We start from the raw sequence: 22501 nt of genomic DNA on the forward strand, positions 1-22501 counted from the left end.
CATGTGCTTTTTGGTCATTTGCATGTCTTCTTTGGAGAAACGTTTATTGAGATCTGCCCATTTTTTTGATTGGGTCGTTTGTTTTTTTGATATTGAGCTGCATGAGCTGTTTGTATATTTTGGAGATTAATTCCTTGTCAGTTACTTCATTTGCAAATATTTTCTCCCACTCTAAGGGTTGTCTTTTCGTTTTGTTTATGGTTTTCTTTGCTGAGCAAAAGCTTTTAAGTTTAATTAGGTCCCATTTGTTTGTTTTTATCTTCATTACTTGAGGAGGTGGATCCAAAAAGATACTGCTGAGATTTATGTCAAAGATTGTTCTTCCTGTGTTTTCTTCCAAGAGTTTTATAGTATCTGGACTTACATTTACGTCTTTAATCCATTTTGAGTTTATTTTTGTGTATGGTATTAGAGAATGTTCTAATTTCATTCTTTTACATGTAGCTGTCCAGTTTTCCCAGCACCACTTATTGAAGAGACTGCCTTTTCTCCATTGTGTAGTCTTGTCTCCTGTGTCTTAGATTAATTGACCATAGGTGTGTGGTTTTATTTCTGGGCTTTCTATCCTGTTCCATTGATCTATATTTCTGTTTTAGCTCCAGCACTGTACTGTTTTGATTACAGTAGCTTTGTAGTATAATCTGAAGCCAGGGAATTGATTCCTCCAGCTCTGTTTTTCTTTCTCAGGATTGCTTTGGCTATTCGGGGCCTTTTGTGTTTCCATACAGATTGTAAAAATGTTTTGTTTTAATTCTGTGAAAAATGCCATTGGCAATTTGATAGGAATTGCATTGACTCTGTAGATAGCTTTGGGTAGTATAGTCATTTTGATAATATTGATTCTTCCAGTCCAGTAACACGGTATATTTCTCCATCTGTTTGTCATCGTTTATTTCTTTAATCAGTGTCTTATAGTCTTCTGAGTACAGGTATTTTGCCTCCTTAGGTACGTTCATTCCCAGGTATTTTATTCTTTTTGATGGGATTATAAATGTGATTGTTTCCTTAATTTCTCTTTCTGATCTTTTGTTGTTAGTGTATAGGAATGCAAGAGATTTCTGTGTATTAATTTTGTATCCTCCAGCTTTACTATAGCTCATCAATGAATCTGGTAGTTTTCTGGTAGCATCTTCAGGATTTTCTATGTATAGTATCATGTGACCTGCAAACAGAGACAGTTTTACTTCTTCTTTTCCAATTTGGATTCCTTTTTTTTCTTTTTCTTCTCTGACTGCCATGGCTAGGACTTCCAAAACTATGTTGCATAAAAGTGGTGAGAGTGGACATCCTTGTCTCATTCCTGATCTTAGAGGAAATGCTTTCAGTTTTTCACAATTGAGAATGATGTTTGCTGTGGGTTTGTCGTATGTGGCCCTTATTATGTTGAGGTAGGTTCCCTCTGTGCCCACTTTATGGAGAGTTTTTTTCGTAAGTGGGTGTTGAATTTTGTCAGAAGCTTTCTCTGCATCTTTCGAGATGATCATGTGGTTTTTGTCTTTTGTTGATGTGGCGTATCACACTGATTGATTTGTGGATATTGAAGAATCCTTGCATCCCTGGGACAAATCTCACTTGATCATGGTGTACGATCCTTTTAATGTATTGTTGGATTCGGTTTGCTTGTGTTGTGTCCCAGCTGTCTGTCCCAGCTGATCTCTCTGCTGGTGAGGGAGGCTTTCCCCGGGTATGGGAGTCTCATCTGTTCTTCAGCTCCCCACCAGGGGTGCAGGTCCTGTCCCATTCTACCCGGTTGTGTGGGGATTTTTCTTGTCTTTTTAGGTTTCCTAGGTCTTTTGCTAGTGTTCAGCAGGTGGTCGTGAGAATTGTTCCATTTGTAGATGTAGTCTTTTTTTTTTTTTTTTTTTTTTGCGGTACGCGGGCCTCTCACTGTTGTGGCCTCTCCCGTTGCAGAGCACAGGCTCCGGACGCGCAGGCTCAGCGGCCATGGCTCACGGGCCCAGCCGCTCTGCAGCATGTGGGATCCTCCCAGACCGGGGCACGAACCCACGTTTCCTGCATCGGCAGGCAGACTCTCAACCACTGCGCCACCAGGGAAGCCCTGTGGATGTATTCTTGATGTACTTGTGGGGAGAGGTGAACTCCATGTCCTCCTTTCCACCATCTTGACTCTTCCCCCTGTTAAACATTTCTTGTATCTTCTCTGTCTGTGCCTCCATTCTTTTTCTGAGATCTTGGATTCTCTTTACTGTCATTACTCTGAATTCTTTTTCAGGTAGATTGCCTATCTCCACTTCATTTAGTTGTTCTTCTGGGTTTTTATCTTGTTCCTTCACCTGAAACAAGACAGCAGATACTTTTCTGCTGTCTCATTTTGTCTAACTTTCCGTGTTTGTGGTCTCCTTCTCACAGGGTGCAGGATCATACTTCCTCTTGCTTCTGGTGTCTGCCCCCTTGTGGGTGAGGTTGGTCCAGGGCCTTGTGCAGGCTTCCTAGTGAAAGGGACTGGTGCCTGCCCACTGGTGGGTGGAGCTGGGCCTGTCCCTCTGGTGGGCAGGACCATGTCAAGTCATGTGTTTAGAGGTGGCTGTGAGCTCAGGAAGACTTTAGGCAGCCTGTCTGCTGATGGGTGGGGCTGTTTTCTCCCTACCCCTGCTGGTTGTTTGGCCTGAGGTGTCCCAGCACTGGAGTCTGCAGGCTGTTGGGTGAGGCCAGGTCTCGGTGCCAAAATGGTGACCTCTGGGAGACCTCACACTGGTCAGTGTTCCCTGTGATCAGGGACCACCAGTGTCCTTGCCTCCACAGTGAGTCACAGCCAACCCTCACCTCCCCAGGAGAGTCTCCAAGACCCACATGTAGATCTAGCCCAGGCTTCTGTGGAGTCACTGTTTTGTGCTGGGTCCCAGTGCATGTGAAACCCTGTGTGTGCCCTCCAAGGGTGGAATCTGTTCCCCAGTCCCGTGGCGCCCCTGCATTCAAGCCTCGCCGGCCTTCAAAGTCAAGTGCTCTGGGGGCTCCTTCTCCCAATGCCAGACCCTCAGCCTGGGGAGCCTGAGGTTTGGCTTAGAACTCTCACTCCTGTGGGAGAACTTCTGCAATATAATTATTTTCCCGTCTGTGGGTCGCCCACCTGGTGGGTATGGGATTTGTTTACAGTGTGAAAGTGCTGCCCCTACCATTTTGTTGTGGCGGCTTCTTTGTCTTTGGATGTGAAATATCTTTTTTGGTAGGTTCCAGTCTTTTCTATCGATGTTTGTTCAGCAGTTAGTTGTGATTTTGGTGTTTTCGTGAGAGGAGGTGAGCTCAAGTCCTTCTGCTCCACCGTCTTGTCCAGAATCCTGTACACTTTCCTATATGTGCGTTATACTTTGAATTTAAAAGTCTAAAATACATAAATAATTTTTTCCTAATACCTATGAACCACCCAGAGATTTAAAATCAACAGGCATAAGATTTTAGTATTTATATGTTGTATACATAGTAAAAGTTCAACAAATAGCATATTGATTGATTTCATCTGATTAAAGCTATTTTGATATCAGACTGAACTTTTTTTTCTGGCCATGGATATTTTGTTATAAACTTTTGAGTGCAGGAGTAACGCTGGTTAGGTCTAAAGTGAGGCAGCCTTTTGTGATCTGTCATGCATGAAAAACATCTGGTTGAAATGAGTGTTTGATAAGGGATACTTTCCATTGGATAAAGTCCTAGCTCTTTCTCGTGCCTTTGTGATTTGACACCCACCTACCACCTCAGCCTCACCTAGACCTACTTCTCCCCTTACCCACCTTCCTTCTGGCCACGCCATAAGCAATACAAAATTCCCCGTGGTTCTCTGATCCCACGTTGATCACTCTACCTGGACCGCGGCCCACACCCATTTTTTCCGCCGGTGCAATCCTAGTCTATATCAATTCTCCATTTAGTTTTCATTCTTCGTTTACTTCACAGGGGCCATGTACTCCCCAGTCATCACAGCCTACCCTGGAACACTGATCGTGCCCATAACACATTTGCAGACGTATCTGTCTTTCCTACCAAACTGTAAGTTTAAAAGGAGTCGATACAAGTATTCCAAATACCTGTAACAGTTCTGGGCACATGGTAGATGCTAATAAGTATTGTTGGAACCAAAGATCTGTGAAAATAGTACTCTGTCTCATTCTCCACACAGCAGGGAGCCACTGGGAGCATATGCCTCCCTTGCTTTAAACTCTCCAACAGCTTCCCAAACCAACTCACAGAAAATCCAGGGTCCTTACTGTGGTCTATAAAATATTATGTAAACTGGTCCCTGCCTAATACTCTTTGCTTCTGCTATTCTCTTTAATCCCTAAACTCTGGCCTCATTGGCCTCCTTTTTCATACCTGCACACACCAATCTCATTCTCCCCTTAGGGTTTTGTACTTACTCCTTCCTCTGTCTGCAGTGGTGCCCTCACAGTGTCATCCTGGCTGCTGCGGTGGTGGCCCTGAAGGGCCTTCAGGAATGCTGTGCAAGGGCATCCGGACCTGTCTGGTCCAGCAGCAGCAGGGAGGCGGCCCCGCCCTGGCACCACTACCCACACGAAGCACGACCTCTCGTCTACTGCTCAGATGCTGGCTGGGCCGTGGGGGCCGAGGAGTCTGACTCTTAAGACTGAGCCAGCCGCTTCCCAGTGCAACGTTGCTAGAGGACCTCGTGACCAGGGGAAAGGAGGCCGAGATGGCGCAGCTGCTGGACCACGAGCCCTGGTAGCTCTCGCAGCCTGGACGGAGCAGGCAGGACTATGGACCCAAAGGCAACTTTCAGAAACAGAAGCTAAGGACTGCTGGCTTCAGAGGCCTCCCCAGCTTCAGCCGGCAGGTGGTGCGGAGAACCGGCCTCTTCCCCATCTGGGAGGACTTCCGGCACGTCTAGCAGTGGACGCTGGACCACTGCCACGAGTGGAGTTCAGCCGCAGACCCCACCGGGACCACGCCTGGCGTGGGGAGGGCGGGTGAGCCTCCTTGTCCTAGCCCCATCCAGCTTCCCCGCGGCCTTGGTGGAAGGTGCGACGGCCCCAGTAGTTCTGTACTGGGCCAGCAGGTGGAGGCGGCTGTCCCCTAACCTGTTGTTGGTCTCTGCTGGGCACCCAAGAGCCGCACGGACCTGGACCCGGGGCGGCACGCCCTCTGCCGCGGTCCCATGGGGCCACGTGTGCGCCACCTTCAGGGAGCCATGGGCGTGTCTGTCCAGGCCAGAGGCTTCAAGGACTAGAGTAGGATCCAGGAAGCCTGCAGATCTCCCTCCTTCCTTCAAAGGAAGCCCAGGTCTTCAGAGAAGACCGTTCAGTATCCTCAGACCCTGGGATGTGAGCCTTGCCTGAGAGCTGGTTGTGATGGACTGTGTGCCGGATCAGTCCCCTTTGAGCTGCCCTATGGCCACTCTTTGGACTATTTAATCTAGTCTCCCCCCCAGTGTGGTGTTTGAAGCTTATTGAGGGCACAGACCTTACTTAAATTATTCCACAAAGTCCCTTGTCGCTGTGAGAGCACCTGGCACAACTTGCTCACAGGAAACATCCTGACACATCCTGTGAACGGGTGCAGGAAGGAAGAAATTGACACATCTCCTTCGAAGTGTGACGGGACCCAGGACTTTAACCCCTCCTCTTTTTTTTTTTTTTTTTTTGGTACACGGGCCTCTCACTGTTGTGGCCTCTCCCATCGCGGAGCACAGGCTCCGGACGCGCAGGCTCAGCCGCCATGGCTCACGGGCTCAGCCGCTCCGCGGCATGTGGGATCTTCCCGGACTGGGGCACGAACCTGTGTCCCCTGCATCGGCAGGCAGACTCCCAACCACTGCGCCACCAGGGATGCCTGCCCCCCCCCCCTTTTAGTATAAAAGAAACCTGAGGAAGATGGTTCTTTGGGATGCTAGTCTGCTGTCTTCTCAGCCTTCTGGCTTTCCAGATAAAGTTGCTATTCCTTGCCCAACAACAATAAAACAGTGCTGTCTCACTTAGATCTAGATTTTCTAACCATCTGACATTCTTAACCTTCATATATTGTCAACAGTATGGTACAGAAGTAGCATAAGACTCTGTAAAATTAAGAATGAAAGTAACTTGACTTCATGAAATTTCTGTTTCCCCAGAGACCCTATTGATCTCTCAGTTTTGAAAATCAAACCAACTTAGTAGTAACATGAAATCACTTGTTCATATTTATATCCAGATAGGCAGTCATTCTAGGGGTATTTATTGAGTAACTAGTATACATATGATGTGCTAGAATCATTCAGATATGTTGGCTTGGGATGGGAGGATGATTTAAAAAATTTTTTTATTGAAGTATAGTTGATTTACAGTGTTGTGTTAATTTCTGCTGTACAGCAAAGTGATTCAGTTATACATATATAGACATTGTTTTTTTATATTCTTTTCCATTATGGTTTATCATAGGATATCGAGTATAGTTCTCTGTGCTACACTGTAGGACCTTGTCGTTTATCCATGCTATGTATAAAACCTTACATCTGCTAACCCCGACTTCCCACTCCATCCCTCCCCCAACCCCCTCCCCTTTCACAATCCAACCACCAGTCTGTGCTCTGTGCCCACGATTCTGTTTTGTAGATAGGTTCGTTTGTGTCATATCTTAGATTCCACATAAGTGATATCATATGGTCTTTTTCTTTCTGACTGACTTCACTTAGTATGATAATTTCTAGTTTCATTCATGTTGCTGCAAATGGCATTATTTCATTCTTTTTTATGGCTGAGTCGTATTCCATTGTATATATGTACCACATCTTCTTTATCCATTCATCTGTCGATGGACATTTAGGTTGTTTCCATGACTTGGCTATTGTGAATAGTGCTGCTAGGAACACAGGGGTGCGTGTATCTTTTGGGATTAGAGTTTCGTCTGGATATACGCCCAGGAGTGGGATTGCTGGGTCATATGGTAGCTCTATTTTTGTTTTTTTAAGGAACCTCCCTACTGTTCTCCATAGTGGCTGCACCAGCTTACATCCCCACCAGCAGTGTCGTGTCCCTTTGCTCCACATCGGGAGGAGAATTTTCTTGTCTACAGTGTCTCATATCTGACAGTCTGCATGGGTCTGTGAATAGATGTTTCTGGAGTCAAGGCATAATTATTTTGAGTCTCATCTGTTGATTCGTCTTTCATTCCCTACCTTTCTTCATTATTGTCAACTCCACGTACAGATTTCCCAACTCCGGTTACTAGAATCAATTGTATCTGAAAAAGGAAGTTTTCAACCAGTTTCAGACCCACTTCCACATGGCCTTTGCATCATAATCCTTGTTGTCAGCCTGAATTGAATGCTGTTTTAGGTCCTGAGGCTGCGGTGTACCACAAACCGAGTGGCTTTAAACGGTAGGAACCTATTCTTTACATACAAAACCAGCAGAGCCATCTTCAAAGTTCACGCTGGAGTGGAGTGTCTCCAACTGAGGGGGGCCCATGATAAGAGAGAAACCCCCTTATTTACTGGGCAAGTAAGCACTGAAAAATTATAAACTGCTGTGAGGCACAGGCAGCAGGAAAAGCATAAAACTGAGTATAAAACGCCAACATAAAGAAAAAACCTCAGGCAAACTTGTGATTTTGTTAAATGAACATTTGTTAAGTAGAACCTTGGTCCTGAGTCAAATGATGAGCCACAGTTCAACAAAGACTGAAAGGGAAAGGGAAATAGAGGAGATTATTATTCCTCAGAGGTCCTGGCGGAGGTCCGTGGCAGCCTCAAGCGGCCACATGGAGAGGTAAAGGCAGGATGCAGGCAGGGTGGGAGCAGCAGGACCTGGGGCGCCTGGCTTTATTAGGGTCCACAGGTGCAGTGCTTTGCGGGTCCCGGGTTAAGGCTGGATCAGTTAATTCAAACCATAAAGAGCAGGGTTTAAGTAAGCTCCAGGGGGCTCTTGTGCACAAGTGGAGAAAGCTAGGAGGCAGGAGAGACTGTGTATCAGCAGGGTGTTGGAGAAGGCACATCAGGAACTTGACTCTGAGGCTGCCACGGAGGGCACGCACCCGTGGGAGGGCTAGTGTCAGTTCAAGGCCCCCACTGGGCACTTGGCCGCGCAAATTGATGCCCAGGCAGCAGTATTATGGAGTAATTTAGTGAACCCCTCAACACAAACCAATGCCCGCCCTCCAAGATAGATCAAAGAAAAATTATCTAAACTGAGACACGAAGAGCAAAGAAAGGGAAAATAGAGCATCAGAGAGCTATGAAAGAATATCAGATGGGCTAACATACATGTAATGGTAAAGAAGAGAAAAAGAAAAATGTCTATTTGGAGATGCGTATGTGTGTATGTGTGTACGTGCATCTCTGGCATAGTTTAATACATTTACAGTGAAATACCAAGTCCAAAACACTGAATAAATTCAACTATTATTTCATGCTGAGAGAGAACAGGGAAGTTATTTAAAAATTGGGGTGCCAGGGAAGAACCTAGATCACTTACCAAAGGAACAGAAGTCAGGTTTGCATTAGACTTTCAGCAGCAACATACATGTATGTATGTGCCTAGTATGGGGTCTGGTACTTTAAGAGGAGCTCAATCGAAGGCCACTGCTCCACACCGAGACCTGGTTATTGCACATCTGTTTTTACTTGCCACTGAACATCCTGTCTTGGGCTTGGACATTTGAGTACGAGAGGTAATTCCTAAGTCTGGTAATTCCTAAGTCTGTTCTAACTCCACCGATGTGGAAATGTTCTTGGAACTAAAGGTATGTTTTTCTTTCACTCCCTGGCTTGCACGAGGAGTTCTTACAGCCTTTCACCTTGCCATTTTGTTTACTTTGCTGTCCTTGCTTAAATGTGTTCTAGCATGTTAGGCTGTTCAGCAGTGATTTGTTCTGTATGTTGCTACATCGTCATTTCTCTAGCTTCATATTCAATTTGTTGATGATAAGAAAATTCTTTTCAGGAATCTCATATACACTCCTCCTTCCCTCCTTTCCTTTTTTGGAAGAGTTTGTTAACTATCTTGACTAATTCCAGTAATATTGGTTTACAATTAAATCAAGTGGATTAAGATTTGAGAGTCACTGAGTACACAGCAACAAAGGCATTTCAAAAAGTAGAGAAGGTATTATAAGCATGGGGTATATAAGCATATGAGATTTTCCCAATTTCAATGTTATATACCATTGTTCTGTTGTGGGTTTTTGTTTTAATTTGGGTCTCTGTGACTTGAAACATGGGGGATAAAAGACGCCACAGTATGAGCTTGGGTTGAAGATTATGAACATTTTAATGATCCTTGATACATAACTGCAGTATTACTTTCTAAAAAGGTTGTTAGCAATTTACACTGCTCCCAAAAATATAGGGCTGAGCCCAGTTTGGCCATCTCCCCATCTTGGTGAGGTGCTTAAAAATAGGTCCTAATGTTATCGCTGTAAAATGCATCCCTCCCCCAAGTGTAAAGCCTACTAAGTCAGGGAGTCACGTCGGTCACTTCAGACCCTTCACATACCGACCTTCTTAGATGCCTTAGAACTTGGGTGGTGGTAAGGTTGAGCCAGACTGCCTGGCTTCGGTCAGATCCACCACACATTAGCTGTGTAATCCTTTGACAAATTACTTAACTACTTAGTGTTTCCATTTCCTCATCCTTACAAGGACACTACCTACTTCACAGGACTTTTCTGAGGATTAAATGTGCGTGTTTACCACATTTTGAAACGAAGTCTGTAGGCTCTTCAATATCCTACTGTGACCTGCCCCCCCCCCCCCCGCAAAAAAAAGTCCTTAAGGATACTTTTAAATTTTGGTGAACAGCCAAAGGCTATTTGGAGGCAGGTCTGTAAGAGAGCTCATTTATTAAGCCACGTCATAAATGTCCTATCTATAAAAAATGCTGGCATTTAAGTGTTGGCTTAGGAAGAAAATTCATCTCATTGAGCCAATCATTTCCCTGTGGATTGATGAGCCAGACAGTTGAGATATTGCTGTTTTGTCTGTCCTTGGTCATCTAAGTTTGCCTTACTGTCCTACTTAAATGGATCAACTTGGTACCTAAGAAAGCACCTAAATTATTTTATTACTCTTGAGCTAATTACGTGCATTATTTGTTTCTTCCCTACTCTTAAGAATCTTCTCTCAGATGAACGTTAAAACTTTGAATCTCTCCTCCACACCTCGATGTTTCCCTCCTACTCTGCCTCTACTGATTTCTGCATTGTGTTCTGGAAAGGACCCCAACTCAACGCTCTGCCTCATTCCTTCACCCTTTGTCTGAATTCATTCTTCTGTTTAACTCGTTTGCTTTTATTTATTTATTTTTGCTTAGTTTATTTTTATGATTCATTCATTGACTCCAAAAACTCTTATTGAATGCTTCTGTGGTGCCAGGGACTGTCTGAGGAACATATTTTAGATCTCCAGATAATTTTTGGAATTGCACGTCCTCAAATCGAAGGGCACTGGATTTGTTGTGTTGTTTAGAATGTTTTTCCTCAAATTTGTAGGAGTTGACTGTCTCCTCATCTTTGTCATGTGGGAGCTCTATTCCTTCCTGTGGGTGCTGGTGTGGTTCTGGGTGGCCTGCCTCTGCTGACTGGTGAACGCTGGAACGCCTGCCGTGTGAGTGAAGTCAGTCAGCAGCCTACTGTCTGTGCGTGAGGGCCCTCCATCCCATGTGGCTAATGAAGGTTTCACGGTCTTCTCTGGCCCAACGCCCGCATTTGGTGCTTTGGCCTGAGAACAGCTGCTGTTGCTGCCTGCTGCCCTGGCCAAGTGGGGAGAGGGCAAATGATCCAGCCAGCCGTGTCAAATACAGCCTCCCCAGGGAACCTGCCCAAGTTTTCCAAGACCCTCTACCAGTCTGGGGCTCCCCTGCAGTCCTCCATTTCTGTAAAGCTATGCTCTCCTCTGGTCTTCTATATTAGATCCCGTTTCCATATCTCAAAAATTCCTCAAAAAGCATTGACTTTAGTTTTGCAATGCCATTAGATTTCATTTTCTTTACTGTCATTGTTTTGAACTTGGGGAGGAAGGTAAGACGAGGTACTTGCTCAGTCGAACCATCTTTATTCAACTTCCCTTCTTAACTGGCATTTATTTCAACCCTGTTCAGGGGTCACCCTGTGTCTTGGAGATTAAATCTGTCTAAACTGCTAGACACTGATCTTGATATCAGGAGAGGGTTTATGTATTTAATTCAAATATCCCCCATACATGCTATAAGCAAAGCACAAGGAACGTGCTATGGATTCAGGGTTTTAGCTGAGTGAAGGCATTCAAGTTGACCTCGAGGAACAGGAAGAACTGGACATGTAGAGACAGGTGTATAAGAAAAGAAGATCAACAACCAGCTACCTTGACTTGAAATATGGAATTCATGACAGAACTTAGTCACTTAAAGTGTTAAGGGAAAAAAAAAAGTCAGATTCTTCCCCCCCACCTTCTTTTTCTGATAATCTAGATGGAAAGTGCAGTAGGAAAAAGATTTCCAGAGATTAAAAAAAAAAAAAATCTATAGACAGAATAACTATCAGAGATCATTTACCACAAAACTAGGGTCAAATGATAAAACCCATGAATTTCCATTAGTATGTGTATGTATATATAGAGAGACCATTTAATGCTGCTTTGTGCGTGTGTATGTGTGGACACACGCAAGTACATACCACGGATGTCGATTCAGCACCAGGTAACTCCTGCTGCCATCTGACACATATTTTGAGAACTATACAGAACTGTATAGGTAAACTCTTCATTTATACCACCCAGACACTATTTAAGCTATTTAACAGGTATTTGATAGTTTTTTATTACAAGAAAGTTCAATCTAACACTGCAGAAACTATTGATAAGGTACTTTTGGGGAATGGCCCATTCTTTGTAGAACTATTCACGATTCGTGACTAGCATAATTGTGAGGGCAAATGGTGGCTCTCTATCTAGGCAGTGATTTCTGCCTTTTTAATTAAAACATTCAATATTAAATCCTAGCTGGGAAATCAGGGACTGAAAGAATCAAGGCTGTTTAGCCAAGAGGTGTCCCCAATGAGGGTAACTAAGAGCCTTATCTTTATCCTAAAAGGGACATGGATTTTTCAGAGGTTGAAAAATGTGCCTCAGAGCAGTGGTCCCAAACTTTTGGGCCCCAGGGACCAGTTTCATGGATGACACTTTTTCCACGGACCGGGGTGGGGTGGGGGGTGGTTCAGGCGGTAACGCGAGTGATGGGGAGCGGCAGATGCAGCTTTGCTCGCCTGCAGCTCACCTCCTGCTGTGCGGCCTGGTCCCTAACAGGCCACGGACTGGTACCAGTCCGGGAGTTGGGGTACCCTTGCTTTAGAGGATGGTTCTAGGCCTAAACTTTCCTTAAGACACTTCATTGTTTGGTCAAAAGATGACCAAAAAAAAAAAAAAAAAACTTTTGAAAGCTATAGCTTACATCTCACAGCACAAAACAGTAGGCGAAACTCATCTGTTCTCTACTCTGTGTAGCTTGATTCCTCCGCTGATCTTTTTTTGACATTAACCTAATCATTAAGAAAAAAAAGTATTATGAATTTAGCTTTTATTCAAAATTAAATAAGCAAAAGCAAAATTTTTAAGAAACTTTTACAAATTACTTACATAAAAGAAAGTTAAGAGGGACAGTCACAAGTCTGCAACAAATAATTACAAAAGTATCTAGGGCAGCATGAATACAGACCATGTCACAGCATGGTGATCTAACTGTGATATGAATAAGGCATAACTAACATTTGCACCAAGACGAGAATTAAAAAAAAAAACCAACATACTTTAAAAGCTTAGTTCTACATTAAGCTTCTTCTCTTCCCTTAGATTCTTAATGGGTTTATACTATGTAATTTTTTAAAACAAACATATGTCAAACTATAAATTACATAGATGGGCAGTTAATGTGAAAAGCCCCCCTAAAATGTACAAACTAACTGGTACTGAACTGAGTTCTCCATTTACCTTTATGTACAGTTAAGTGTAAACCATATTTTCACAGTTTTAAGTGTTTTATGAATAGATGCACAGTACCAAGTCAGGTTTGCAATTGTTCCTGAAAACTGGCTCTAGGTTCTGCATCCGATGCCTGTTGGCTATTGGGATGCAAGTATTTACATAAATAAGAAACTGTGTCCTAGTTAATGGTCAAGACAGTTCAGCAAGAGCGGTATTTCCGACAAAAAGTGATACTCAATACCATAGCTTACGTACTTGTGCAAATTAAGCATCAGGACAGAGAAATCTGAGGCAAATTCAATTTGCAAAAACTTGTATCGCTCCTGTTGTAAACTTGGGCAATAAATGACCCTCGGCAAGTCCTGCTCTCTATGGCTTTTTTCTTTCTTTTAAAATTTTAAAGCCAGAGAAAATGCACCCATACTACCCACACGGGCGCGCATACGCACGCGCGCGCACACACACACACACACACACACGCACGCACGCACCCACACACAGAGTTCTCATTTCATTTAGAGTATGGTACATAGTGCAACTTCATCACAATGTAGAGGTTTAACACACATTTCGTGTGTGTTTTTCTGTGCAAGTTCTTAGTGGTCTAAATCCTAGTTGAAGGTGTCTGTTTGCAGAACCACATGATTCAGAAGGTTGAAGGAAAAAGAAAAAGAAAAAAAGAACAGTTTCATTACATTTCTCAAACCAGCACTGGATGTGCAAAGGCAGCGGACAATCTGGCCATCACCACAGCCAGATTAGGGTAATTTTAGAGGAAGATCCAAGCAGTTGGTTACTTAGATTGGTCTCTAGAAAAATAAGTCAGTATATGCTGTATCTTTGTCAACCGTTCTTTCAAAGACTTCATTGACAAAACCGACAGCTGATAGCGGGGGTCGACGGGAAGGACGGCAAGAAGCCACCAACACCAGGCGGGTCCATTAGGGATTGCCTAAAAAGAATCCACATTGTATAGTGTTAATGAAACAAATATTTATGTAATTGCAGCAGTAAAAAAACCACCACCAAGCTAATCTGTACTGAGCACTTTATGGTGTCAGATTCTTTTTCTAACTTAAAAAAATTTTAATTGAAGTATAGTTGACTTACAATACTGTTGGTTTCAGGTGTGCAACAGTGATTTAGTATTTTTATAGTTACCCTCCATATAAGGTTATTATAAAATGCTGACTATATTCCCTGTGCTGCAGTTTACGTCCTTGTAACTTACGTATTTTATACCTAGTAGTTTGTACCTCTTAATCCCCTTTACCCCTCCTCCTCCTTCACTTCCCTCTGGTAACTACCGTTTGTTTTCTGTATCTGTGAGTCTGTTTCGGTTTTCTTATGTTTGTTCATTTGTTTTATTTTTTTATACTCCACATAGAAGTGAAAACATACACTATTTGTCTGACTTATTTCACTTAGTGTGATAATCTCCAGGTCCATCCATAGTGTCAAAAATGGCAAAATTTCATTCTTTTTTACGGCCAACATTCCATTGTAGATACACACACACACCACATCTTTATTCGTTCTTCTGTTGATGGGCTTAGGTTGTTTCCATATCTTGGCAATTGCAAATAATGCTGCTATGAATACTGGGGTGCATGTACCTTTTCAAATTAGTGTTTTCATTTTCCTTGGATATATACTCAGGAGTAGCGTTGCTGGATCTCATGGTAGTACAATTTTTAATTTTTTTGAGGAACCTCCATACTGTTTTCCACAGTGGCTGCACCAATTTACATTCCCACCAACAGTGCATGAGTGTTTCCTTTTCTCTCCACATCCTCACTAATACTTGTCTTCCTGACAGTATCCATTCTGACAGGTATGAGGTGATATCGCAACATCACTAATCATCAGGGAAATGCAAATCAAAACCACAGTGAGCTATCATCTCACACCTGTCAGAATGGCTATCTGAAATCCTTTATCAATCATGTAAGGAGGGCACTATTATGCCCATATAAAATGGGCATAATTAAATATAATGCAAATTGTCCAAGATAGCTCAGCTCCTATGTGGCAGAGCCAAGATTCAAATAATCCAGACCTGCCTCATAGCCAGCACTCTTTCCTCTTCACTGACCTAAACAGGGTATCTCAATGTCAGGCTACTGGCTTCTGGGGCTGGACAGTTCTGTGTTATGGGGACTGTCCTGTGCATTGTAGCATGTTTAGCACATCTCTGACCTCTGTCTACTAGCTGCCAGTAGCACCTCCCCCAGTTCTGATGGTCAGAATCGTCTCCAGATATTGCCAAATGTCCCACAGGGGCAAAACTGTCCCCAGTTGAGAACTGCTTTCTTAAAATATATATTTAAAACACTAAGGGACCTCCCTGGTGGTCCAGTGGTTAAGGCTCTGCGCTTCCAATGCAGGGGGCATGGGTTCGATCCCTGGTCGGGTAAGTAAGATCCCGCATGCCACATGGCATAGCCAAAAAAAATAAATATTAAGACAAGTTAAGTGATATTTTTAAATGTCTTCAAAGAATTGTGGAATCCTAGGAAGGATATAAGAAAAGTCTCAGCTTCCAGTTTCATTTGAGAAATAAACATATCTCCAGCTGATGTTGCAAGGGCTGACTACTGGCTATGGAACGAATTAGGAATTTATATACAAGAATGTTTAAGCCACCTTTACTACACACTGAATTGCTTTGTACTGAACCTAAAACATGAAGTTTCAGAATGACAAAAGGAGCTGTGACATGAGTTGATATCAATAAGCTCCTCCTAGAATCAAACCGGACTTATCTGTGTCCTGTGTGTTGTCAACTCAGCATCACTGCCACCTTCCGTAGAGACATCAGAAACTACATTTCCCAGGATCCCCTCCCCCCATGTGAGGGGGTGGTTCCAGGTTAAACATGACCAATGAGAGGCACTCTTTCAAGATTTGGAAGTTGGGAGAGGAAGCCATTGTCCTCTGGAGGCTGTTGCCAAGTGTGGGCAGATGTGAGATTTGCAGAAGCTTTCCAGAGCTTTCGTGAAAACCACCTCCTCCACTACTGCAAACTGAGATACTGGCGGGGACTGCCCTGGGATTCCTAAGGTGACAGTAGCTTCCCCTCAAGTCCTGAGCCCGTGCTCCACTGTGTCAGGAAGAGAGTCCCTGAGCTCCGCTGACGATGGCCTGATCTGATCCTCCCTCCTCCAGCTCTCCCAATGGGGGTGTCAACTTTAATTCTGACAATAAACCCTTCACTCCTGGGATATATAGAGTGGCTGCTTTTGTTTTCCTGACTGAATCCTGACTCATACAGTATGACTAACTGAAAGCAGTGGAAGAGGACTGCATAATAAAAGTGAGGGTGGTGGAGGTGATTGGAAAGTAATGTTGAAATTTTCTACAAGTTGGTTTGTTAACATTTAAAATGTACTTATTCAATTCTGTGCTCATCAAAAGCTGTTTCTATCAAGTTCAATCAGATTCAGGTAGCCAGGATAAAACAAACACGTGGCAACTGATATTATGCTGGACACAGAATGAGAACTCAATTTGGAGATGATGTGATGTTGAAATTTCAAGTTCAGGTGAAGGATTCAATTGAGATTCAGAAAGATGTAGGCCGACCTTTGAAAACTGGAATGAGAGACAGTGTCCATCACAGGGGCCCTCTGTCCATCTGATATTCATTTACAGCCATTCCTTTATGTAATCTATTCCCATCTAACCACAAACATTGTATCCAACTCAATTCAACAATGCTTATGCCTAATGCTTTGGTGGGTCTTTTACCAGATTTTCCAGGATAGGAACTCTTCTTTATGCCTCTTGCAGTGCTCTGCTTGACCAGAAAGCACCTGCTGTATGCTAATTAGATTAAACTTAAATGTAAACCCTAAATTCCAGATCAAGACCATAAAAACGATAGTTTCAGGAGGAGTGAAGTATAAAACATGAAGAGATAAAAATGAATTAAAGTGGCAGGGTAAAAAGCTGGGGATAACAGAAAAGGTGAGAAGATTTTTTAAAAGTATAGAAAATGATACATCTCTCAACTCTCAAAGAATAACAGCAAAGCTAAAGAGGCTCGAAGATGTAGCTGTCTTATAGGCACAATTTACTAGATGGTACCATGTCCCCTTTTTTTAATTGAAGTATAGTTGATTTACAATGTTGTGTTGTGTTAATTTCTGCTGTAAAGCAAAGTGACTCAATTATACACATATATACATTCTTTTTTTATATTCCTTTCCATTATGGTTTATCCCAAGAGATTGGATATAGTTCCCTGTGCTATACAGTAGGACCTTGTTGTTTATCAATTCTAAATGTAATAGTTTGCATCTACCAACCCCAAACTCCCAGTCCATCCCTCTCCCTCCCCACCTCCCCCTTGGCAACAATGAGTCTGTTCTCTGCTAGTCCATTTCTGTTTTGTAGATAGGTTCAGGTTCATGATGGGTTCATTTGTGCCATATTTTAGATTCCACATATAAGTGATATCATACAGTATTTATCTTTCTCTTTCTGATTTACTTCATTTAGTATGATAATCTCTAGTTGCATTCATGTTGCTGCAAATAGCATTATTTTGTCCTGGCTGAGTAGTATTTCATTGTATATATATATATGTACCACATATTTTTTATCCATTCTATCGATGGACATTTAGGTTGTTTCCATGTCTTGTGACATGTGCTATTGTGAATAGTGCTGCTATGAACATAGGGATGTATGTATCTTTTTGAATTAAAGTTTTGTCTGGATATGTGCCCAGGAGTGGGATTGCTGGATCATATGGCAACTCTACTTTTAGCTTTTTGAGGAACCTCCATACTGTTTTCCATAGTGGCTGCACCAACTTACATTCCCACCTTCAGTGCAGGAGAGTTCCCTTTTCTCCACACCCTCTCTAGCATTTGTTATTTGGGGCCTTTTTTTTTTTTAAAAAGAAACATTATTTATTTGGCTGCATGGGGTCTTAGTTGCGGCATGTGGGACCTTTCATTGTGGTGCGTGGGCTTCTCTCTAGTTATGGCATGCGGGTTCAGGACTTGTGGTGCATGGGCTCAGCAGTTGCAGCACGCAGGCTGTCTAGTTGTGGGGTGCGGGCTCTAGAGCATATGGGCTTAGTTGCCCCGTGGCATGTGGGATTTTAGTTCCCCTACAAGGGATCGAACCTGTGTGTCCCCTGCATTGGAAAGCAGATTCTTAACCACTGGCAGAGCAGAGCCCTGTGGCCTTTATAATAGTGGCCATTCTGACCTGTGTGAGGTAGTACCCCATTGTAGTTTTGATTTGCATTTTTCTGTTAGCTATGTTGAACATCTTTTCATGTGCCTATTGGTCATCTGTATTTCTTCTTTGGAGAAATGTTTATTTAGGTCTTCTGCCCATTTTTTGATTGGGTTGTTTGTTTTTTTGTTGTTGAGTTGTATGAGCTGCTTACATATTTTGGAAATTAGCCTGTGTCAGTCACATCATTTGCAAATATTTTCTCTAATTCTGTAGTTTGTCTTTTCGTTTTGTTTATGGTTTCCTTTGCTGTGCAAAAGCTTGTAAGTTTGATTAGGTCCTGTTTATTTTTGCTTTTGTTTCTATTGCCTTGGGAGGCTGACCTAAGAAAACACTGGTACAAATTGTGTTAGGGAATGTTTTGCCTATGCTCTTCTAGGAGTTTTATGGTGTTGTCTTAAGCCATTTTCAGTTTATTTTTGTGCACGCTGTGACGGTGTGTTCTAACTTCACTGATTTACACACAGCCGTACAACTTTCCCAGCACCCCTTGCTGAAGAGACTATCTTTTTCCCATTTTATATTCTTGCCTCCTTTATTGAAGACGAATTGACTGTAGGTGTATGGGTTTATTTCTTTATTCTGTTCCATTGATCTGTATGTCTGTTTCTGTACCAATACCACACTGTTTTGATGACTGTAGTTTTGTAGTACTGTCTAAACTCTGGGAGAGTTATGCCTCCTGCTTTGTTTTTTTTCCTCAGGATTGCTCTGGCAATTCTGAGTCTTTTATGGTTCTATATAATTTTTTGGATTATTCTAGTTCTGTGAAAAATTTCATGGGTGATTTGATAGGGATCACATTAAATCTGTAGATTGCTTTAGGTAATATTGCCCTTTTAACAATATTAATCCTTCCAATCCAAGAGTATGGGATATCTTTCCATTTCTTTGAATTCTCTTTAGTCCTTTATTTTTTGGTGCAATTTTAAAAGGTATTGATTTTTACATTCCCTTTCTGATATTTCATTGTTAGTGTAAAGAAATGTAACCGAGTTCTGCATGTTAATCTTGTATCCTGCTACTTTGCTGAATTCATTTATTTGATCTAGTAACTTTTGTGTGGAGTCTTTAGGGTTTTTTATATATAGTATCATGTCATCTGCATATAGTGACTATTTTACCTCTTCCTTTCCAATTTGGATACCTTTTATTTCTTGTCTGATTGCTGTGGCTAGGACTTCCAATACTATGGTGAATAGAAGAGGTGAGAGCAGGCATCCTTGTCTTGTTCCAGATTTTAGCAGGAAGGCTTTCAGCTTTTCACCATTTAGTATTATACTGGCTGTGGGTTTGTCATAAATAGCTTTTATTATATGGAGATATGTTCCCTCTATACCCACTTTGGTAAGAGTTTTTATCATGAATGGATGGTGAATATTGTCAAATGCTTTTCTGCATCTATTGAGATGATCATGTGGTTTTTGTCTTTTCTTGATGTGGTGTATCACATTGATTTGCATATGTTGAACCATCCTTGTGAACTTAGGATGATTCCCCCTTGGTTGTGGTGTATGATCTTTCTTATGTGTTGCCGGATTCAGTTTGCTAATATTTTTTTTTTTTGGGGTGGTATGCGGGCCTCTCACTGTTGTGGCCTGTCCCGTTGCGGAGCACAGGCTTCGGACACACAGGCTCAGCGGCCATGGCTCACGGGCCCAGCCGCTCCGCGGCATGTGGGATCTTCCCGGACCGGGGCACGAACCCGTGTCCCCTGCATCGGCAGGCGGACTCTCAACCACTGTGCCACCAGGGAAGCCCAGTTTGCTAATATTTTGTTGAGAATTTTTGCATCTACATGCATCAAAGATACAGGCCTGTAATTTTTTTTTTTTTTTTTTTTTTGGTGGTGTCTTTATCTGGTTTGGTATCAGGGTGACAGTGGCTTCACAGAATGTCCTTGGGAGTATTCCCCCTTCCTCAGTCTTTGGAAGAGTTTGATAATTGGTGTAAGTTCTCCTTTGGATGTTTGGTAGAATTCACCTGTGAAGCCATCTGGCCCTTGACTTTTCTTTGTAGGGAGTTTCTTTTTTTGTTTGTTTGGTTTTTTTAAATTACAGATTCTATTTCACTTCTGGTGATCAGTGTGTTCAAATTATCTATTTCTTCTTGATTCAGTTTTGGTGGGTTGTATGTAGAAACTTGTCCATTTCATCTAGGTTGTCAAATTTGTCAAAGTTGTTGGCATATTGGTTGAGATTTCTTTTTCATTTCTTATCTTATTTGGGTTCTCTTTTCTTGGTGAGCCTGGCCAGAGGTTTGAAAATCTTGTTTATCCTTGCAAAGAACCAGCTATTGGTTTTATTTTTTTTTCTATATTTTTTAACCTCTATTTTATTTCGTCCCTGATCTTTACTATTTCCTTCCTTCTGCTGGCTTTAGGTTTTGTTCTTCTAATTCTTTTAGGTGATAGGTTAGGTTGTTTATTTGAGATTTTTCTTGTTTTTTGAGGAAGGCCTGTATTGCTGTGAACTTTGTTCTAAGAACTACTTTTGCTGCATCCCATAGATTTTGTATGGCTGTGTTTTCATTGTCTCAAGGTATTTTTTCATTTAATTTTTGATTTCCTTGTTGACCCATTGGTTTTTTTAGTAGCATGTTGTTTAGTAGTCTCCATGTAATTGTTTCTCATTTCTTTTCCTGTGGTTGATTTCTAGTTTCATGCTGTTGCGGTCAGAGAAAATGCTTGAAATAATTTCTATACTCTTAAATTTTTTGAGGTTAGTTTTGTGCTCTAGTATGTGCACTTGAAAAGAATGTGTATTCTGGGTTTTTTTGGATATAACGTCCTGAAAATATCAATTACGTCTCACTGTTGTATCATTTAGGATCTCTGTGCCTTTTTGATTTTCTGTCTGGAAGATGTGTCCATTTATTGAGTGGGGTGTTAAAAGTCTCCTACTATTATTGTATTCCTATCAATTCCTCCCTTTATCTGTTAGTATTTGCTTTATGTATTTAGGTGCACATAGGCTGACGAGCGCATAATCCTTTTCTTATATTGATCCTTTTATCATTATATAGTGTCCTTCTTTGGCTTTTTTTATGGCCTTCGTTTCAAAGTCTATTTTGTCTGATACGAGTATTGCAACTGCTGCTTTCTTGTCATTTCCGTTTGTATGAAATACCTTTTTTTTTCCATCCCCTCACTTTCAGTCTGTGTCCTTTGCCCTAAGGTGGCTCTCTTGTAGGCAGCATATTATAGACTCTTGTTTTTTAATCTAATCTGAAACTCTGTCTTTTGATCGGAACATTCAGTCTATTGACATTTAAGGTAATTATTGATACATGTGTATTTATTGCCATTTTAAACCTTGCTTTCCAGTTGATTCTTTGTTTCTTTTATCCTTTTTTTTCTTTTTGTGGTTTGATGATTTCATTTTATGCTTGTGTTCTCTTTTTGGGTTTTGTGAATCTTGTATGCTTTTGATTTGTGGTTGCCCTGTTTTTCAAGTATGTTAACCCCTTCCTATATGTGCTTTAGACTGATAGTCACGTAGGCTCAAACACATTCTTAAAGAATCTACATTTTCTTACTTTCCTTCTCTACATTTTATGGTCTTTCTTTTTTTTTTGCGGTACGCGGGCCTCTCACTGTTGTGGCCTCTCCCGTTGCGGAGCACAGGCTCCGGACGCACAGGCTCAGCGGCCATGGCTCATGGGCCCAGCTGCTCCGCGGCATGTGGGATCTTCCCAGACCGGGGCACGAACCCGTGTCCCCTGCGTCGGCAGATGGACTCTCAACCACTGCGCCACCAGGGAAGCCCCATTTTATGGTTTTGATGTCCTTTTTTACATCTTAATGTTTATCCTTTTGCTATTCCTTGTGTCTATTGTTGCTTTCACTAATAGGGTTTTTAAATTTTCTTCTTCTTTTTGATGTGTATACTGGCTAGTTTATTTACTTTCCAATTGTGATTTCCTCCTTCCTGTATCTTCTTGCTGCTTTTTTATTTAGAGAAGACCTTTCAGTAATTTTTTAAGATAAGTTTAGTATTGCTGTATTCTTTTAGTTTTTGCTTGTCTGAGAAATTCTTTCTCTCTCCTTCTATCCTAACTGATAATCTTGCTGGGTAGAGTACCCTAGGTTGCAGGTTTTCCCCTTTCAGGACTCTGAATATATCTTGCCACTCCCTTCTGGCCTGCAGTGTTTCTGTAGAGAAATCAGCTGATAGAATTATAGGAGTTGCCTTGTAATTAACCCTGTTTTTCTCTTGCTGCCTTTAGAAGCCTCTCTTTAACTTATGCCATTTTAATTATGTCTTGGTGTGGGTCTGTTTGGGTTCCTCTTGTTTGGGACCCCCTCTGCGCTTCCTGTAGCTGGATATGTTTCCTTCTTTAGGTTTGGGAAGT

General features: G+C 42.1%; 1 protein-coding gene across 2 annotated transcripts in view; it reads right to left on the reverse strand.

Moving 5' to 3' along the window:
- Positions 1 to 13688: 13688 nt before the first annotated feature.
- The window catches only part of LONRF1 (LON peptidase N-terminal domain and ring finger 1), a 44105-nt gene continuing 35292 nt past the window's right edge, over positions 13689 to 22501 (reverse strand). For both annotated transcript variants that reach the window (XM_065899946.1, XM_065899945.1), the window contains exon 12: positions 13689 to 13847. In XM_065899946.1, the coding sequence (XP_065756018.1) occupies positions 13689 to 13847 (159 nt within the window). The remainder of the gene's footprint in view (positions 13848 to 22501) is intronic.

This window comes from Phocoena phocoena, chromosome 21 (genome assembly GCF_963924675.1).
Source record: "Phocoena phocoena chromosome 21, mPhoPho1.1, whole genome shotgun sequence".
NCBI lineage: Eukaryota > Metazoa > Chordata > Mammalia > Artiodactyla > Phocoenidae > Phocoena > Phocoena phocoena.